This window comes from Eublepharis macularius, chromosome 5, assembly GCF_028583425.1.
Source record: "Eublepharis macularius isolate TG4126 chromosome 5, MPM_Emac_v1.0, whole genome shotgun sequence".
In the NCBI taxonomy this organism is placed as follows: Eukaryota; Metazoa; Chordata; class Lepidosauria; order Squamata; family Eublepharidae; genus Eublepharis; species Eublepharis macularius.
Genome location: NC_072794.1, coordinates 4,165,330 through 4,185,372, shown reverse-complemented (window position 1 = coordinate 4,185,372; position 20,043 = coordinate 4,165,330). Strand labels below are relative to the sequence as shown.

At 46.6% G+C, this 20,043-nt stretch overlaps 1 protein-coding gene across 2 annotated transcripts in view; it reads right to left on the bottom strand.

Moving 5' to 3' along the window:
- LOC129330829 (insulin receptor-like) overlaps positions 1 to 20,043 on the bottom strand; it is an 81,265-nt gene that overhangs the window by 15,476 nt on the left and 45,746 nt on the right. For both annotated transcript variants that reach the window (XM_054981039.1, XM_054981040.1), the window contains 5 exons: positions 4,785 to 5,100; positions 2,653 to 2,798; positions 2,215 to 2,359; positions 1,639 to 1,853; positions 363 to 489 (listed from right to left, as the gene is read on the bottom strand). In XM_054981039.1, the coding sequence (XP_054837014.1) occupies positions 363 to 489; positions 1,639 to 1,853; positions 2,215 to 2,359; positions 2,653 to 2,798; positions 4,785 to 5,100 (949 nt within the window). The remainder of the gene's footprint in view (positions 1 to 362; positions 490 to 1,638; positions 1,854 to 2,214; positions 2,360 to 2,652; positions 2,799 to 4,784; positions 5,101 to 20,043) is intronic.

The following is a 20,043-nucleotide window of genomic DNA, read 5'->3' as shown; positions in this document are numbered from 1 at the left end:
CCTAGTGATTTGAGAGGGGAATGGCTGCTACCCTCACTACGCTCTGGGTGAAATCTGCGATGTCCAGAGATGTGGAGAGGAGAAGGGCTCTTTTTCCCAGGTCAGACTAGCTGCTGACCTACAGGGCTGCCCTCCCCGCAACAGATTACATGTTGCTCAACTTATTTGCCACTTCTCTTCCCCCTGACGGCACCCTTCGGCAGGCCGCCCGTGCCCACATTCTCTCAGGAAGACTTCAACTATGTGGCTTCCTGGGAGTGGGGAATTATGGCAATGTGGGCCCCTCTTCAGCCCCCATCTTCTCAGCCACATTACCAAGATGTCTGGAAGTTCTAACCTCCACAAGGATTCAATTTACTCACGCTTCCTTATAGAAAAGCATGAATCCAAGGAGATCACGGTAGTCTTGTGGCCAGTAGGGCTCCCACTTTAGCACAATCTTGTCGCTGTCTGTTTTTATATAGGAAAATTTCAGCACCTCGTTCTCGCCTGCAGAAGGGGACACAAGATTTGTATTAGCACACACACAGAGGACGCAGCCGCACAAGGAAGACAACTGCCTCTCTGGGGTCAGGAAAGGCCAGCCTTATAACCTGTAGGACTCAGAGATGGAGCTATGCGAGCTCCTGGGAAGGAAGGAAATGGTAGAGCAGCAGCAGTAGCAAATGGGTGGGGGAGGGGAAGATCTGGAACGGCCCCTCCTCATCCCACCACTCGTCAGGGCAGGCTCTGCAAAGGAGGCCACAGGAGAGCACACGGACAAACGGACAGCGGCCCAGGAGTCCACCAAGAGCGATGGGTGATGGAAACCTAAAGCAGAGGACATTTCAAAGGATTGGATTTCAGTTGAATTTCTTAGTGGGGTGGCGAGGAGAGAAGTGTACATATCCTTGTGTATGGCATGTCCTACTTTCTTTAGAGAACGAAAAGTGGCCAAACGGCAAGGTAGCAAGCCAAACCGGCCCTGGGTGAAAGAGAGGAATGGGTTTGCTTTTGCTGAACTGAACGAACAAGGATCAACACAAACAGGATGTTTCCAACTTAATGGCTTGGCTTGGCTACGCTCAGAAAACAAAAGCAATGCAACACATGCGAAGAGCAGGACAGCACCGCCAGCCCTTCTCTTCGCTGCTTCAAAACAAAACACACAGACACAAGGCCAGGCCTGCCGATCCTTGACCCCACCTCTTAGGGCTGAGACGGCAGACAGATTCTGCACCCAGCACAGGAGGCTTATCTTGGAAGAAGCACGCCATCCCAAGACAGAAGGGAGCACGCCTCTTCCAAGATGATGCCTGCTGCAACACAAAGCTCTTTGGGGTGAAGGGTTTCCCTGGCATCCCATTTGAGCTAATCCAAGATGCGTAAAACTTGTAAGACTGAATATGGTTTTTACAACTAGGTGGCAGCTCTATTAAGAATATCATAATTCGGACTATTATTGCAGAATCAGCACCTGCCCCAATTAGGTCCTGCCCGAGGACGTACAAGTTCCAAGGAATGCCCCTGAGCTTGAACAGAGCGCCTTGCCCTCTGCAGCAGTTAAGCTCAGCCGGCTGCCTCTTGTGAGCGTTCTGCTGGCCTGCTTTTCTTGCCCCCTCTGAGCCCCTTCTTGCATTCAAGCCACAAAGCCCTTACAAGAAGCCTGGTCGCCATTTGTCTTGAGGCCGATGTCATTCTTCTCCTGCCGCCCCTTTGTCCCAGAGATCTCCTCCATCTTGTGGATCTCCGAGAGGCACAATTTGGGATTGTAATGGAAGAAGAGCTTCCCCTGGGCAATTGTGAGGTTGTGCTTGCTCCAGTCCCAGAGCCGACGGAGATTCTGGTTGTCCAAGGCATAGAAGGAATAGTTCCTGCAAGAAAAGACGGTCAATTTTCAACTACTCTGCTCTGGACCCAGACAAATGTCCTATAAAACAGAAGCAGGGAAGGGATGGCAGCTGTCCATTTCTGGAGCACAGTCGACTGGCTAGTTAGTGCCCCAGGCTTCCAGCAAAAAAACCCAGCAGGCAAGAGACCCAAGTTTAGTTGCAAAGGGAAACAAGCTCTTTGACCCTACTTCCCCCCCCCCCCCCGCCTCCCCAGAGGTTTTCCTCTGTACTGGCCCTGCTTAGAAAGATGAAGCTTTATAGAAGTGACAGGTCTTTTTCTAGTATTCTCAGACTCCTCTGCAAAGGTCAGGTTAAATGAAGGTATCCCTCAAGGCAAACTCACCCAGCTTCTAAAGTATGCCCTCTAATCAGATGGAGTTTGCGGAAAAAGGAGAGGGAGACCAGGGCGTAGGAGCGACGGATTTTCAAGTAGCCAGTGATTTCTTCTATCAAACCCAGGTTGGATTCCAGCTCTGCTGCGATGTTGCCTGAGGAGGCAGAACACGAGAAACGGATCCAGGTACCAGGGAGAGCCAAAAGATTCTGTCCCAAGTTCCCCCAACTTGAACCCAGCATTCTAATTTGAACCCACCACTAATTTGACTTGATGTCAAACTGAGAATAATTAATCCCCTTTCTTTGCAACTAGCTTCAGGGGCCCCTAACCCAGGTATGCCCAGGCCAGGCCCTAGTATCCCTTCCCCCAAATCAGGCACCCTCTTTCACCCTTTGCTGCCAATCCCCCTGGGCAGCCATACAAATGGGACACGGCAACACTCACTTCCTCCACGGATATTGATGACCAGGCTCCCATTTACAACAGTACAGCCTCGTAGCTCCTGTGCGGCAGTCACAGAGTCAACCATCTTCGGATTGGTGAAGTCACAAACTTTGGGACAGGGCCCTGCACAGGGAGTGCAGTGAAGGCTGGAAAACATGGAGGGGCGGGGGGGGGGGGAAGGTTTAGGCACTCAGCAAGTGCCTCCTGTACCCATCTCAACCCTGCCCTCCACCACAGCTTTCCTATGACAACAGGGAACAAAGGACACATCTCATCATTCTCACCATGAGTGATTCCGCACACGCTGGATAATGCACTTCCAGTCCTCTTTATAGATCAGCTGGAACGGATTTTTTTGTGTGCGGAACAAAAAAATCCACCTCAAACGATTGATAAAGTGCACTGAAAGTGCATTATCCTACGTGTGCGGAATCACTCAATGACAAGGGAAGGGGGACCTGCACAACAACTGGAGTGGGGGGAGGGAGTCAGCAATTCTTCCCTTTTGCCTCTGACAGGGAGGAGGAGTCAGGAATGTGACCCCTCTCTTCTCTCAAACTGCGTTATGGGTTCTTTCCACTTCTGAACTGCTGCAGAGCGATTTCTAGACCAACAAGCAGCTCACAGCCTTACTAAACGTGGCCACGAGAAGCACTTGTCCTCTCCTTCCATACTGATATCAGGAACTGAGGATATATCCCTAGGGGGCTTCCTGGTGGACAGGCAAGCTTGCCAGCCACATGGACAGATGTGGGCACACAAGCCGAGCAGAACCCCAATTCTGGAAGCTGCTGGTTTGCTCTGAAGGGCAAAACAACAGACAGCAGGCTCAAGAGCCAAGAAGCTCTGATACAATTAGGCAACCAACAAGTGGACCAGTGGGACAGCAAGCCACCAAAGTTCAAAGAAAATACAATTCACTACAACTCCCTCTGATAAACAACTGAATTAACAATTATCTGCTTTTTTTTGGAGAACTGCTTCTGATGTTAACAAACAATGAAGCAGGGTTGGCAAGGCTGGCATGTGCCAGGATGAGGAGGCAGAGAAGGAGACAATGCCCACTGTCATAAGAACATCAGAGCAGTCCTTTTTTCTTTATACTTTTTATTAAAAAGTAACTGCAAGCGTAGTTTCTGTTAGCTGTGGTGTAAAGATTTAGTACAGATCAATTATCCTAAAAAATAAATGCTTGAGAATGCCAGCTAAAATTTTCAGGAGACCTTCCACCCAAGCAGGAGGATCCAGGAGGCGCCTGAGCCTCATCTAAACTGGAGCGTGTTATGTGGAGCCCCTGCTTTCATAGAGTGCACCGGATACACCAGTGAGCATTGGAAGCGTTTCCCATTTCTGTCCTTACAATGGGCTTTTTTCTGGGAAAAGAGGTGGTGGAACTCAGTGGGTTGCGCGCAGAGAAAATGGTCACATGGCTGGTGGCCCCGCCCCCTGATCTCCAGACAGAGGGGAGTTGAGATTGAGGGCCATGCGGGCGATCTCAACTCCCCTCTGTCTGGAGATCAGGGGGTGGGGCCACCAGCCATGTGCCCATTTTCAAGAGGTTCCGGAACTCCGTTCCACCGCGTTCCAGCTGAAAAAAAGCCCTGGTTTTACACAAGGTGGCCTTTCTTTGAGATGAGTTGACGTTCCGGCAGTGCTGGCCACCCTGGCTGGGCTCTTCACATTTCCAGTTGGGATGGAACGCCCTCTAGTGCCCAGCCTGGAACACAGTCAGAATTTTCACTGATCTATAAAACGTGTTATTTGCTACTTTGATTTAAAGTAGCTTTCATTATCAGAACACATTCTATGGGCCTGAGAACACAGTGTTAAAACACTATCTTTTCCGCCTCCATTCTAAAGGAAAGATTTCTGAGCAATGTCCTTTACCGTTTTCCCATTCTCCCCCACTCCTGATCCTACTTCTGATGTGTCGTGTACACCTCTGTCCCAAAAGGCAAGCTTTTCTCCATAGAACATCCCTTTGGCCTATTCTTGCTGCTAGAGGCTACCCCAACTGTAACAGGCAACTGAGTCCCTGGTAGATGCTGCCTCTGAGAATATTCTATAGGGCTGATGGAGAAAAGAAGCATTGAACTGACATACAGACTGCCAACCAATGAGAAATAACTCACTTGCTGGAGTTCATGGTGTACCCCGAGGGGCAATCAGGAACACATTCGCCGTTGTGGATGACGTGGCACCCAGACTGGCGGGCAATCTTACACTTGTTGTGCAGATCTTGGCAAAAGTCGAAAGTCACGCAGCGCCAGCCTTTGTAGCGATAGTAGCCGGAAGGGCACGTCTCCACGCACTTGCCCTCCAGGTTGAGGTTCCGGCAAGCAACACACTTCCCCGGATTGTTGGGCTCCAGGCAGTTGCCCAGGCACTCTGAGTGGCAACACTTGTCATCCAGGGTGCAGCCCTGTGACTTGCATGCGGTGGGACACACTGGGGAAACAAAGGCAGTAGTAAGGAGGGCGGAGTGCTCGAACCTGTTGCCCTTGCCCCACCTTTGAACCCAGAAGCTGGACTCCCCCCGGCCCAGCCCTAGGAACAGATGCAACGTCACCTCATCTGATCCACACAGAAGCATGAATGCGTGAGGAGCTGCTCCAGTTTTAATCCACATTACGATCATTCTTTGGGCAATCCTATGTATGCGGGGCTTTTTTTCTGGGGAAAGAGGTGGTGGAACTCAGTGGGTTGCCCTCGGATAAAATGGTCACATGGCTGGTGGCCCCGCCCCCTGATCTCCAGACAGAGGGGAGTGGAGAGGGCGATCTCAACTCCCCTCTGTCTGGAGATCAGGGGGCGGGGCCACCAGCCACGTGACCATTTTCAAGAAGTTCCGGAACTCCGCTCCACCACATTCCAGCTGGAAAAAAGCCCTGTAGGTACGTACCCAGAGGGTTTACCAAACATGTTCTGCATTGGGCGTAAGCAGCACTATATTAATTAATTTAAAATATCCCACCTTTCCTCCCTGAAAAGTGGGCTCTGGAAGCTCATGTAAAGCACCTGACAAAGCAGTGAATCAAACAACCCCAATGCCCATCATCGTCCGCCCAGATCAGAAAAGCCTCCGCAGCCCAAGAGTTCTGTGGCAGATAAAACTCTTTGCTTTCAAATAAATCAGTAGGAAGCCTGCCTGGAGATGGGAAGGGCTGGAGAAATTCAGAAATATCACTTGTCAACCCACCCCCGCCCCAGACTTCTCTTTAGTTCTTCTGATGGAAGGTTTGGAAAGTTTGGGGAGCACCAAACAGAACTCCTGTGAGAGACTGTCTCTAGTGGAATGAGTGAAATGCTGTTTAAGACAAGGTTTTACTAACACTGAATGTGTAGTATGAAGGTTTTCATGCAAGACTGCAGTATTAAAAAATGACCCTTCCTGTGCGTCCTGTCGACATATTCAGTGTATTTTTAAGTATACATTTATTATTTAGACAGGCACGTCACCCACTGTGACACTGAGAGATCTCTGTCTTTCGGTGCTATACCTCTGAAGATGCCAGCCGCAGCTGCTGGCGAAACGTCAGGAACTACAATGCCAAGACCACGGCCATACAGCCCGGAAAACCCACAAGAACCATGACTCATTTTGTCCACAATTCATTTGCAATACTGTGCATGATGATAGCTCCTTGTTAAAAGTTCAAGTCAGTGTCCGAATATGCTGCTAACTAGCTCTGCTGTAACTATTTGAGGCTGTTTGTTGAAACGCTTTTTTTCTTTACTGCAAAACCAGCCTGGAGGGCAAAAACTATGGTAGATGTTCCGAGGGGGCAAAGGGTGCAGCAGTTTGCAGTTCATGCTATAAGTGCAATTTCGCTTATGAAAAATGAGCAGAGAAATCCAAAGCAGACTCACACCTTTCTGAGATAATGACTTCAATGGACTTAGAAGGTGTCTGTTTGCAATTGCTCTTGCATTGAGACTTTTAAATTTTGCAATTATGCTCGAAAGTGCTACATTACAAATGATGCAAACTTTAATTGTTAAAGCAGTAAAATAAGTGTATTGTCGAAGGCTTTCACGGCCAGAGAACGATAGTTGTTGTGGGTTTTCCGGGCTGTATTGCCGTGGTCTTGGCATTGTAGTTCCTGACGTTTCGCCAGCAGCTGTGGCTGGCATCTTCAGAGGTGTAGCACCAAAAGGCAGAGATCTCTCAGTGTCACAGTGTGGAAAAGATGTTGGCAGGTCATTTGTATCTACTCAGGAGGGGTGGGGTTGAGCTGAGTCATCCTGTAAGAGTTTCCCAGGGTGTGGAATGCTAATGGCGGGAGGCTTCACTGTATCCTGAGGAGGTTCTTTTGCATATGGATTGGTGCTTGATGTGCTAATCTTCTCTGCAGGGCTATTGTCGGGTGTAGAGTGTTTTGTTAGCCTGGTGTTTTTCAGAACTGGAAACCACGCTCTGTTCATTCTTAAGGTTTCTTCTTTCCTGCTTATGCTTGTGAATTTCAATGGCTTCCCTGTGCAGTCTGACAAAGTAGTTGGAAGTGTTGTCCAGTATTTTGGTGTCCTGGAATAAGATACTGTGCCCTGTTTGAGTTAGGCTATGTTCAGCCACTGCTGATTTTTCAGGTTGTCCAAGTCTGCAGTGTCTTTCATGTTCTTTTATTCTTGTCTGGATGCTACGCTTTGTGGTCCCGATGTAAACTTGTCCACAGCTGCAGGGTATACGGTATACTCCTGCAGAGGTGAGGGGGTCTCTACTGTCTTTTGCTGATCGTAGCATCTGTTGTATTTTTCGGGTGGGTCTGAATACTGCTTGAAGGTTATGCTTTTTCATAAGCTTTCCCATCTGATCAGTAATTCCTTTGATATATGGCAAAAACACTTTTCCTGTAGGAGACTGTTTTTCCTTGGTTGTTTGATTCATCCTGGGTTTGATTGCTCTTCGGATTTCATTTCTGGAGTAGCCATTTGCCTGAAGTGCGTGGTTTAGATGGTTAATTTCCTCATTGAGAAAGTGCGGCTCACATATCCGTCTTGCGCGATCCACTAATGTTTTCATTATGCCTCTTTTCTGTTGGGGGTGGTGATTGGAGTTTTTGTGTAAGTACCGATCAGTGTGAGTTGGTTTCCTGTAGACCTTGTGACCTAACTGAAAGTTTGCTTTGAGGATGACCAAGGTATCCAGGAATGGGAGTTTTCCCTCGATTTCTTTCTCCATTGTGAATTGTATGTTCAGGTGGATGTTGTTGAGATGATTCAAAAACCCCATCAATTCTTCCTCCCCATGGCTCCAAATGATAAATGTATCATCCACAAACCAGAACCATACACTAGGTTTGTGGGGTGCTGATTCTAGACCTGTTTTTTCAAAATGTTCCATGTAGAAGTTTGCTATAACTGGGCTGAGTGGGCTTCCCATGGCCACCCCATCCATCTGTTCATAGAATTCGTTGTCCCATTGGAAGTAACTGGTTGTCAGACAATGGTGGAATAATTCAGCTTAATGGTGGAAAAATTTCAGCTTTGTTATTCAAGGCTTCAAAATCCTTGGATATCTCTAAACCAGAGCAAAACTAACATAAGCTTTTCTTGAGGCCAGAACAAAAGCTGTCCTCCTGGCCTCTGGTGCTCAGCTGTTCCTGAAGGTTGGGGCTATAGTGTAGGAGAAAGTGTCTAGCAAAAGAAAGAGAGAGATGTATTCTATCCTCAACTTAGTCCAGAGTTCACCTGGCATTTGCCTCCTCCCCTTCCTGGTAGGATGGATAGATATGGTAGGATGAATATATGTATGTATGCAGGGTTTTTTTGCTGGGAAAAGAGGTGGCGGAACTCTCAAGAGGGAAATGAGGAAGATTCTTTGAAATAATATTATTTTCAAGCACTATTGCTGAGTATTTTCAAGAGGTGCCGGAATTCCGTTCCACTGCGTTCCCCTTGAAAAAAAGCCCTGTATGTATGTATGTATGCATGGTGGCACTGGTCTAGCACATGTCTAGCAGTGGTGGCACTGGTCCCTGTACTTTGCTCTTCAGAGCTCCCTTCTTCAGATATTCTTCAGGTATCTGATGAAGGCAGGTTTTGACTCACAAAAGTTCACAACCTGAAAATCTAGTTGGTCTCTAAGGTGCCACTGGACTCAAATCCTGCTGTTCTACTATGACCACCCACCTGAAACAGTCTTGAAGGAAGGCAGACAGAGCAGGAGCTGTTAGGTGGACTGGGACTAGTATGCAGGGACTGCGGCCCTCATGCTGGGAAGGGCTTGAAAATTTTAAGAGCAGCACCTTCTACTGAGCCAGGAAACCAAGAGGCAACTAACTGAATCATTTCAGAACAGGTGGGATGATGGGTCAGTATCTTTTTACTTCATTTAAAAGGTCTGCTACATTTTGCACGAAGTTTCAGAGATGACTTTATGGGCAGCTCCATTCAGACCAAGTGAAAGTAGTTAAGCCAGGAGGATACAGTAGCGGGGATGGGGGCAACCAGACCTGAATATAGAAGAGAAGAGAACCTGTACACAAGAAAATGTCATGGGAAAAGGCACTCTTGGAAACTTGGCCAGCTCATTGCTCTCACAGTGAAATGAGTCAAGGCAGCCAGGGTGGGGAGCGTCCGATTAGGATGCGAGGATCCCGGTTCGAATCCCAACTCTGCCACAGAAGCTTGCTGGACCAGTCACACCCACTCAGCCTAACTCCCTCACAGGGTTCTTGCGAGGATTACATGGAGGACAAAACAACGCAAGATGCTTAAGGTCCCCTCTGGGGAGAAAGGCAAGATATAAATTAAGTAAATAAATACATTTATGATCCTCATGTGATCTGTAAGGGACATGGTTACACTGCCCAAGAGAGCAGAGGAACCCCTTCTAAAGGTTCCTGGACTGAGGGCAGCCAAAAACACCCGCCCTCTTCCTGTACCCTTCTGCTATCTGAAATCAACCAAGCTTTTAGCATCAGCACCTTTTGTTCATGTTCTAACAATGCCCTGCATGCAGCATCTGGAAATCACAGTATCCCCCCCCCCGGATCCAAGAACTTCCCAGGGAGAGTCCACCAGCAGGAACTTTGCCTGCTTTCCCTGAGGCAGCGGGTTAGCCAGCCACTTCCCCTTGGGGGGCCTTTGGCTCAGGCTTCCACTCCAGCTCCCAATGGCGTCTCCCTGTTTACTTTCCTCGCCTGGGGGCAAAGTCTCTCTCTGTGAGGGCTGTACCTTTATTCCAAGACCTGGGCACAAATACAACTTTTATTTTCTGATGTGGCCTCAACCTTGGGAAAGCCACTGCGCCAGTCTGGAAGTATACAGCAAGTCAGCTAATGAGACCAGCAAAAGGGATCACTGTAGGCACACAGTTCTGTCATTTTCACATCATAACTAAGGAGGGGAGAGAAGCGCACCAGCCCACACCTCAGCTGCTGACATTCCCGCAGCCGAACACCTGCTCTCCTCTCCCTCACAGGCTCTGAACAACGTCTGCTAGTTGTTCCAATCCCTACTGGGTCGCTGTGGTGTTGTGTTGGACCAGGGTGTGAGAGACCCAGAGCAGAACCCCTGCTCTGCCATGGAAGCTTGCTGAGTGACCTTGGACCCGTCACTCCCTCTCCGGCTAACCTCCCTCAGAGAGTTCTTGTGAGGATAAAATGGATTGGGAGGGGGATGATACGGTAAAGTCACTTCTAGGTCTTCACCAGAGAGAAAATTAGGGTATAAATAAATAAATACTGCTTGATTACAGGCTCTCTCAGTGAATGATCCAGCCCTGTGGGACAATCTCCCAGATGAATTAAGACGAAGTACATCCTTTTTGTATTTTTGTAGGGGCTGTTAAGTCAGAACTTTTTAAGAGGGTTTTTGGTGTCACTTGCCTGCATTACCTTGGGGGCAGGGTTTTATGACTGTTTGCTGGGTTGGTTTTTTTTTAGTTATCTGATTTTCTCTCTTTTTTGATGCTAGGTGGTTTGGTTTCCTTCTGTTAGGGCCCAGCTGCTTGGGAGAAAGGCCAACTATAAATATTTTAAGCAAGTGAATAAAATAAAACAGAGAATAAAAAAGTGAATACAATAAAACAAAACAGGCAACCTAGTTAAGCCCAGAATATAACCTGAAGCACTGCAAACTACCCCTTAAGTACAGGGTCTCTTGCAGGTGCCAGCCTGCACATGGGTGAAATCAACAGCAGCCCGTACATGGGCTTTCTTTGTGGTGGCTGCTACGCTGTGGAACAGCCTGCCTGAGGAGGTCAGGAGAGCCCCCATGCTCCTGGCTTTCCACAAACAATGCAAAACCAAATTATTCAAAAAGGCTTTTTATTCAGATAGAAGGAAAGTATTGTAGGGAGGGGGTCGCAGATGCTTCGCTAATGAGTTAAGGGCCATAGACTTCACCACTATGTTGCCTTGCATATTACTTGTTCCTATGCACTACCTGTGCTTCATGTTATCTAATGTCAGCCCTAGAACTGATTATATTCTGTTCCAGCAATTCTTCCACTCTTGTGTTGGGTCCTTGCTAATGCTGTATCTTTGCAAAATCCTATGACGTTGTGGAAATGTCCTTGACACTGTATGGAAATGTCTTGATACTGATTGTACTAATCTCACACTATGTAATCCGCTTTGAGTCTCAGTGAGAAAGGCGGACTATAAATGACATAATAAGAAAGCAAGTAAGTAAGTAAGCAAGTAAGTAAAGCCTGGCCCTGCCACTCTGCCAAGTGCTGCACGCACTCTCCTCCCCTCTTCTCCCACCAGGCCAAGGAGAGCGTCATGTTCTGGCCAGAGGCAATTCACCAGCCCATCTGCTTTGTGCCCGTTCCAGCCAGTAGAGCTGGGGAGTCCGGGCTACTCGCTCACCCAGCAAGCAAGCACCGTGGTCCTGAGTCAGCAGCTCAGGTGGAAGGACAGCCAGAGGGCTTAGATAGCGTTTGATCCATATCCGTGTCAGTATGTCAATCAGAGATCCAGAGGAGTTAGCTGTGTTAGTCTGTAGTTGCAAAATAGTAAAGAGTCCAGTAGCACCTTTAAGACTAACCAACTCATTTGTAGCATAAGCTTTCGAGAACTACAGCTCTCTTTGTCAGATGCATCGTCAGATAATGTTGGTTAGTCTTAAAGGTGCTACTGGACTCTCTTTTTTTGTATTAAAATTTTCTTTATTTAAACTATAAACTACACACCACAACACAATAAACAACAAACATAGAGAACAAGAAAAAAACACAATTCTAAACATAATACATATATCTATAAAATTAAGAGGAAAAGAAAAAAGAACGCCCCCCCCCCCCCTAAATTACACTAGAAGTTGAGTTCCGATTTTCTCCGCAGCAAGTATATATCATTTCTAGGGTCCCACTTATTCTAAGTTAGTCACAAACCCCCTTTTTTTCTATTGTTCCTGTTTCTTAATCCATAAATCCAGATGTCATCAAATCCTTGTTATCCATTTCATACAAAAAGTCTATTAACGGTTTCCATTCAGTCAAGAAGTTAACTAATGTCCTTTCTCTAAGTAATGCATTAACGCAAACTCCAAAACTTTTGTCAACCATTCCTCCACTGTAGGCAATGTTGTAGTTTTCCACTTTTGTGCATAAAGTACTCTTGCTGCTGCAATAAAGTATAAAAACGGTGTTCTAAAACTTTTTTCCCAACTGGCTGTCCATTACTCCCAACAGAAAAGTCTCTGCTTTCAGCTGAAGTTTAATCTTCAAAATCCTCTGAATCGACTGGACTCTTTACTGTATGTCAATCAGATGTATCATCTTGACCAGCACTTGAGCACCTCCCCCCCCCCTGCTGAGGCCAAGAATGTACATCTTGGAAGATGATGGCTGGCAACATTTTTAAATTTCTAGGCAGGCCCTTCCAATTAAGCCAGCATTGTTTCATCTGCTTGAAGATTCTCATTTGGTGGGACTGTTCCTACGAGCACACTCGAATCTGGATCCAACAGAAATATCTGCTGATAAGATTTCTGTCCAAAGCAACAACAGAACAAAAAAAAAGGGGGGGGGTAGTCTCTGTGTAAAGACCAAGAGAATAGAAGGGGGAAATCCCCAGGAAGACAATCATAAACAACCAAATTGTTCTATTTATATTATTATTACAAATAGTTAGTGCACAGTGTGAAAGTAAATAATCATTTTATTCATAAATCAATACATAAGAGTTTATAATTCTGTTTTCAGTCTTTCCTAGATCAGAACCGAAGAACGCCACGGTGAATCCTCCGGCATTTACAAGGCAGAATTGCAGCCCTGGACAAAAAGGCAGTAAGAATTTAAAGTCCTGTCCCAGTCTTTCCTTTGATCAGGAGCAGGAGGAACACCACAGGGAACCCTCCAGCTCCTCAAAGGCAGAGTAACAGCAGTGAACAAGAAGCCAACTGCTATGAGGCCACGAGCTTGCCGGCTTGATCTGCTCGTTTCGATACTCTTCTTCCTGGCCAATATCTATAAAAATAATCAATTGATGTCTACAATGTACAATAATTATTCAAATTCCATAAAGAAAGCCAATAAAAATACTTCTTTGGTTCTGATCTAGGAAAGACTGAGAACAGAATGATAAACTCTATGTATTGATTTATGTATAGAATGATTATTACTGTCACACTGTGCACTAACTATTTGTAATAATAATATACTTTAGGACAATTTGGTTGTTTATGATTGTCTCCCTGGGGATTTCCCCCTTCTGTTCTCTTGACAAGATTTCTGTCAGCAGATCGCAACTTTTTTACTTCTCTCTCCTGATGCAGCCCAGCATCACCCCCATACTGCTATAAGGAAAGGGGAGAAGGAGGAGCAGGTCTACAGCAGGAGTGGAAAATCAGCACATGCATGCACGCACACATGCACATATGGACACACGCACACACCTTTGGCTGCATTCAGACATCACAATCAACTGTGGCATATACCCCAGTTAGTCATAGGCTCTGAATGTAGAGGGCCCAACAGCCACGCCCCCCCCCCCTTATCGGTGGGCAGCAACTCAGCATTTTGAACTAGTTATGTAACTGCTTTGGCCCTGTCGATGGATAAAAACCAGTCAGCCCCGTTGCCTGAAGCGCCTTCTTTCAATTACATCTAACTCGTAAGCTGGCCACCTTTTCAGATTCTGCCAACCTCATCATGCAGATCTATGCATAAAAATCAAGCTGACTTTTAAGTCGGGAGATGGCCCACCTCTCTCTTTTCTAGGAATTTGCTGTGAGTGTGGTGGAATTAGACAAAACACTATGGTTAAATACAAAATGGCAGAGTAACTGCTCCCCATGATGTCAGAGATAAAGAGGAGAAGCAAGCGACGGAACCGTGGGCTACTATGCTGAGAAGCTGAGCAGAAGCCAGGGTAGTGGAGGCACTCCTCAAAGCACAAAGGAGCGCGACACACAGTGCCCTTTGCACATTTATCCAGCTCTGGCTTGAAACCAGCGAGGCTGGGCCAGTTTAACCTACTACTGGTTAGCAACATCCTCTGTACAACTTGTGGAGAAAACAGGGGGCCCAATCCAAAGATCTGTGTGAGCCTCTGAGTCAGAGTAACGCAGACAGAATCATTACTGGAATGGAACCAAGAAAGTAGCAGAAGCTCCCAACTTGCACACACTTGCAGGCACAAACACACAAATCCTGCAGGGGCACAAGAGAAAAGCTTGAGCAGGAGCCTCATAATAGCAGGACATATTATGAAGTTAAGATGTTTCAAATAGCCAAACAGAAGAAAATCAACCAATTGCCACATCTCATTCATTCTACCACCCCCTTATAAAGATTTTCTGCCAAGACCTGCAGAAAAAAGATTTGGTGGAAAAGCCAGCCAAACAAGGTTTCTCCGCCTTGGAGGTAATTTGTCAATTTGCCACAATTATTACTGAAGAACTTCAAATATTCCCTAAAGGACATAAAGCAGCTGGGGGAAGCTACTACTAATCGGCATGATCAAGAAGGATACTGAAGCCATGTCTCAAGTATTTAGTTGAATCGTACCTTGGAAGAAGGCAAAGCAAAGCAAGTCCCATCCCAGAATGGAAACAATGCTCAGAAGCTAGGAGGGTGTTCAGGAGCCTAAAGGAAGTCCCCGCTTGGGTCACAGGGACAGAAGCAGGTTTGCAGAAGAGCTTGACTGGAAGGCATGTGCGCTGACCAGCGTGCCAGCATAGGGCTGTGAAGCGGGTTAGGTTTGGGATCAGATCAGAGATTCCAAATTCTCACACAGCAACAGACTGCACTGGGTCACCTTCAGCAAGTACTTGTCTTTGCAGCTGCTTCCATAGGAAAGAGCAGGGCTTTTTTTCAGCTGGAACGCAGTGTAATGGAGTTCCAGAACCTCTTGAAAATGGTCACATGGCTGGTGGCCCCGCCTCCTGATCTCCAGACAGAGGGGAGTTTAGATTGCCCTCCACGCCGCTCAGCAGCACGGAGGGCAATCTAAACTCCCCTCTGTCTGGAGATCAGGGGGCAGGGCCACCAGCCATGTGACCATTTTCTCCGAGGGCAACCCACTGAGTCCCGCCACCTCTTTTCCCAGAAAAAAAAGCCCTGGAAAAGAGCATTTTTTGAATCTGCACAAAGCCACTTTAAACCACAAAGTCCACTTCTAAAAATGTAATGTCACAACAAGTGCTTAGGAGAGGAAAAAGCCTTAAGGGTGGCCACACTTGTAAAATGTGTGCTGAACACCGACCGAGGGAATACACAGTGCTTCTACCCATGTTTTTGGGTTCTCTCATAACCCCCCACCAAAACTGCGCTCCAGGAAGCTGAGGGGGGGGGGGGGAGAGAGCCTCCAAAGCAACATACGAGGAGCCAGACGAACGAAGAACAGGACATTTCGAGAGGATCAACGCATACTGGAAGTGTGAACACCTGAGTGTGTGTTCACATGCAGCTCGTGTGAACACCGACTCAGGTGTTTTCATATGTGTGTTGAAGAAGCCATGACTCACACAGTGAAGGCACCTCCTTATGCACTGGATTCTTGCCCATCTTGGTTTAGGGTAAACACTGCATAAATGAGTCCTTGATGTCTATCATAAGTCAGTCATTAACTCAAGGCACCTTCCCTCAGCCAGATAGCCAAAGTGGTTATCTGCCCACTACTTAAAAATGATCCCGAGACAAAAAGGATGCAGCCAGCCAAGACCTTGCTTCTGTGTTGCTTCTCCTGGATCTACCTGCAGCCTTTGACACAGCAGACTGAACCACCTGTTGAAGTGTTTGGAGGCAGGAGGAGGTACCAGGGGATGTATCTCGGACTGGTTTAAACTGTCCCTCACGGAGCAGACTCAAAAGGCTGGAGAATAGCTATCTTCAAGTTGCGAGTTATCTTGTGGAGTTCCACAGGGTGCAATCTTATTCCCCATATTATTCAATCTCTATGTAAAGCCTTCAGGAGAAATCATTTGCAGCTATGGAACTGGGTGTCAACAATATGCAGGTGATACTCAGCTCTGTATCTCCCTGTACAAATCCCCTGGTGATGAAGCATAGGTACTAAGTCACTGCTTGACAACTGCTGCCAACTGCCCGAAAGCAAACAAATCTGAGACAAGATGGAAGACTTTGAAAGACATGAACTTCTCACTTTCAGTGGAGTTCATCTGACTCTTGCGGACTCAGTTAAGAGCCTAGGGGTTACACTGGATCCAGCACTGCTGCTAGAAAAGCAAGATGCAAAAAAATGCCTTCCACAAACTCAGTATAGTCCAGAAGATGGCCCTCTTACCTTGACACGGCTGATCTGGCCACCTGGATCCAAGGCAAGGTAACACTGAGACTTGACTACTGTAAGGCACCTTACATAGTTCTCCCCTCAAAGTCAACTCAGAGATTCCAGTTGGCGCAGAATGCCACAGCTCAATTATTATCGGGAGTGAGGCGAAGCAGGCGTATTGCTCCCAGTCTGCAGTCACTCCATCGGCTTCACTTGGGCTTAATCCAAGGTCTTTGCTATCACATTCAAAGCCCTTCACAGCCTTGGTCCCTCATATCTGTGCAACCACCTCCCCACCCCCCCTATGCTCTGCCATGGCAGTTTTGCTCCTCTGAACAGGGCCTTCTGCAGGTGGCAGAAGCAACAACTGCTCACACGCACGCATTCTCTGTAGTGGCCCCCACCTTATGGAATGGCCTGCCTGGGGTGGTCGGGAAAGCACCCACCCTCCTGGCTCTCTGCAAACTGTGCAAAATCAAATTATTCAGGAAGACTTTCATACACAGGTGACCAGATTGTACTGTATGGAAATAGTTCAGAGAGATGTGTTGGTACAGCCATCAGGACTGTAGACTTTACTACTGCATACTATCTGTTGCTGTAATTTATTATGTCATGTCAAATGGTGTATGTTTTGTTCAATATAGCATCTACTTGTTTTCAATTTATACCCTATCATTTTCAAAGTTAAGTGGTTGTGAATCAGCACTCTGCTAGTTCGACTCTCACTACTGCCAAGAGCTCAGTAGGTGGCCTGGGGTAAGCCCCTCCTCTCAGCCCCAGTTCCCCAGCTGTATTGTGGGGATAATAACAACACTGTCTCTCTTCACCGCTCAGAGGGGGCACTAATCTGTCTAGAAGAGCGGTATAAGTGCAGTTATTATTATTGTTGATTGAATGTCCCAGGAGTTGATTGTATTGAATTTTACTTTGTATTCTGCCTTGAATCTCATTGAGAAAAGCAGATTATAAATAACAAATAAATAAATGCAGAGAGGCAGAAGATCCATGATTGTAATGGAGCAAATGCACGTTTTTTGCAGAAACAGAGGATCTCCTACTAGCCCACCTGACAGAACCAGAGGAAAAGAAGGAGATCTCCCATCTTGGTGATCTACAGCTGCCCGTACATGTAACATTCTTTGTAGTAGCTCCCCCCTTATGGAATAGCCTGTCTGAAGAGGCTAGGAAAGCTCCGCCTCTCCTGGCTTTCCACAAACTATGCGAACTAAATGATTCAGGAGGGCTTCTTCACTCAGGCAGTAAAAATGACAGAGAGATGCTTTGGTAAAGGAACAGGGGCTGTAGACTATACTACTGGGCACTCTCTGTTGATGTAGATATGTTCCCACTGGGTAGTTTTCACATCATGTCATGTCAAATTAATTGTGATTTGTTTCAGCAATGTTTCATCTCTGTATTTGGCTTTATGCTTCTTTTCAAATTTCTGCAATCCATATCCCATTCTGTTGTTTACTGAACGCCCCAGCTGCTGATCATATAGACTTACACCCTATCGACCTTTGTGAGAAAGGCAGACTATAAACAAACAAACAAACATTAACTTTGTGTTAGAATACTGACTGATTTTTGAGAATGCTTTTGTACTTTTAAACTGTATGCCTGGTTCTTGGAAGCTAACCAATGGTCAATGAAAACGGACTCTCCATTCCCTTACTGTAATCAAAAGAGTTATATCACAACACTGGAGAGATAAAAGCCCATCTTCCATAATTCAATTGATTAAGAACCTTACAAACGTATCTATATTTGAACGTATGGCATACAGATGACCACTGTGTATGGACTTACTTTGATATTTGGAAATCTTTCATAGAAGCTTATGTGCAGATAAAATAAAAATTTAAAAACTTAAGCAACAGCTCATTAAGAACATCAACTTTGTCCTTAGAGTTCTTCCACTAGTTGCATAACCCTTTCAGTGTAGGCTCATGGTAGTTCACCCAAAGATTTTTTGCAACTGCTGCTAAAAAGCCAAGGTGTGTGCTTGTACTTGATTTAGAAGCCCATGCAGCCAGAAGAGAAGTAATCGCACAATTCTAGAACATTTGTCATGTTTGGTCTGCAAACGAGACTGGAAAAAATCAAAAGGCTCCAGATCCTTCAAAATCCAGGCCAGGAAATGCTTCTGACAAGAGAACCGCCCTCGCCCTTAGCCAATGCCTTTGCTGCGTGATGCAGAGAGCCATTCAACAGATTCTTCTGCCTCTGTGCAAAACAAACAAACACTTAACTCCTTCCCCACAAACAAGGAGGGCAAAGGCTAGGCTGTAACTGTGTGTACTTTTTGGTTAATAAAATCACCAAGAAAAGATTTCGTACTTTATTTTCTTCGAATGGAAAAAAAGCCACGTTGCATTTAGGAACACACTTATGTGAGACGTGACTGCAGCGTGGTAATTAAAAAAAAACCCAAACCCGACTTTAAAGTATTGGAACAGCTCAAAACAGTTCGCTTTGGCCAATATCCATGTGTGTATCAGTTGCCAGGGGATACATGGGTACACACTCTTAAACACAAGAAATGGCAGAATTTGGTTCTGAGGGAATACAAGCTCCACTTTTTCCCTGGCTGTCCAGGTTCCTGCTCTTACCTAGATGGAAGCACCAGCGCCCCGAGCCACAGTACACACACACAAGTAGGCAGCACACCACATCTCTGTGTGAAACCCACGCTGCATTCTTTACACTGTGCCAACAGCTCAAAAACAGGAGAAGCAAAGAGCCGCACAGAGCCCCTCCACGTCAGGGAATGCCTCTGATCACCAGATCCTCCACTGTTTCAGACCAGAGAGCACTCTTCTCCCAACAACTGGTTTCTCTTCCCTGTTAGACTTTCCCATCCAGGAACCTACTGAGTTCCAGGACAGACATTTTCAAATCTTTCACAGCCCCCTTCCTGCAAATGTATGTTGAGCCGCCACCCCCCCCCCCCCCCAAATATATTTGGTAATTCCAGGGCTTTTTTTCAGTGGGAACGCGGTGGAACGGAGTTCCAGAACCTCTCGAAAACGGTCACATGGCTGGTGGCCCCCGCCCCCTGACCTCCAGACAGAGGGGAGTTGAGATTGCGCGGAGGGCAGTCTAAACTCCCCTCTGCCTGGAGATCAGGGGGCGGGGCCACCAGCCATGTGACCATTTTCTCCGAGGGCAACCCACTGAGTTCCACCACCTCTTTTCCCAGAAATAAAGCCCTGGGTAAGACCAAATAAAAGCAGCTTCCTCTTTTTTCAGGTATGGAGCCAGTCACATCAGCAGAAAAGGAATAACAGCACACCTGACCCCACTCTTGGGAACACAGCAGAGATTTGGGGTGGGGGGGAACCCATACTCCCTACCCATTTTCCCAATGTTATATAATGTGTATTATGACTGTACACTCTTGGATAGTTCAGTGTTGTCAAGGTTACAAATTTTAAAATATAGGCAAGGCAGAAGAAATGCTTAACACACTGGTTGGTCTGCTTCGGAATCATTTTGACCTAGTTACAGTGATCGATATTGACAAGATCTGTGAAAACCACAACTTGTGCACTGGACCCTTGCTCACCCTGGTTGCTAAAATCTTGTAAAGACCAATAAAAGAGCCCTTGCTGTCTATCATAAATCAGTCACGAATTCTGGGCACTCATCCGCCCGCCGCTTATAAAACCATCCCTAGACAAAACTGAGGGGGTCAATTATT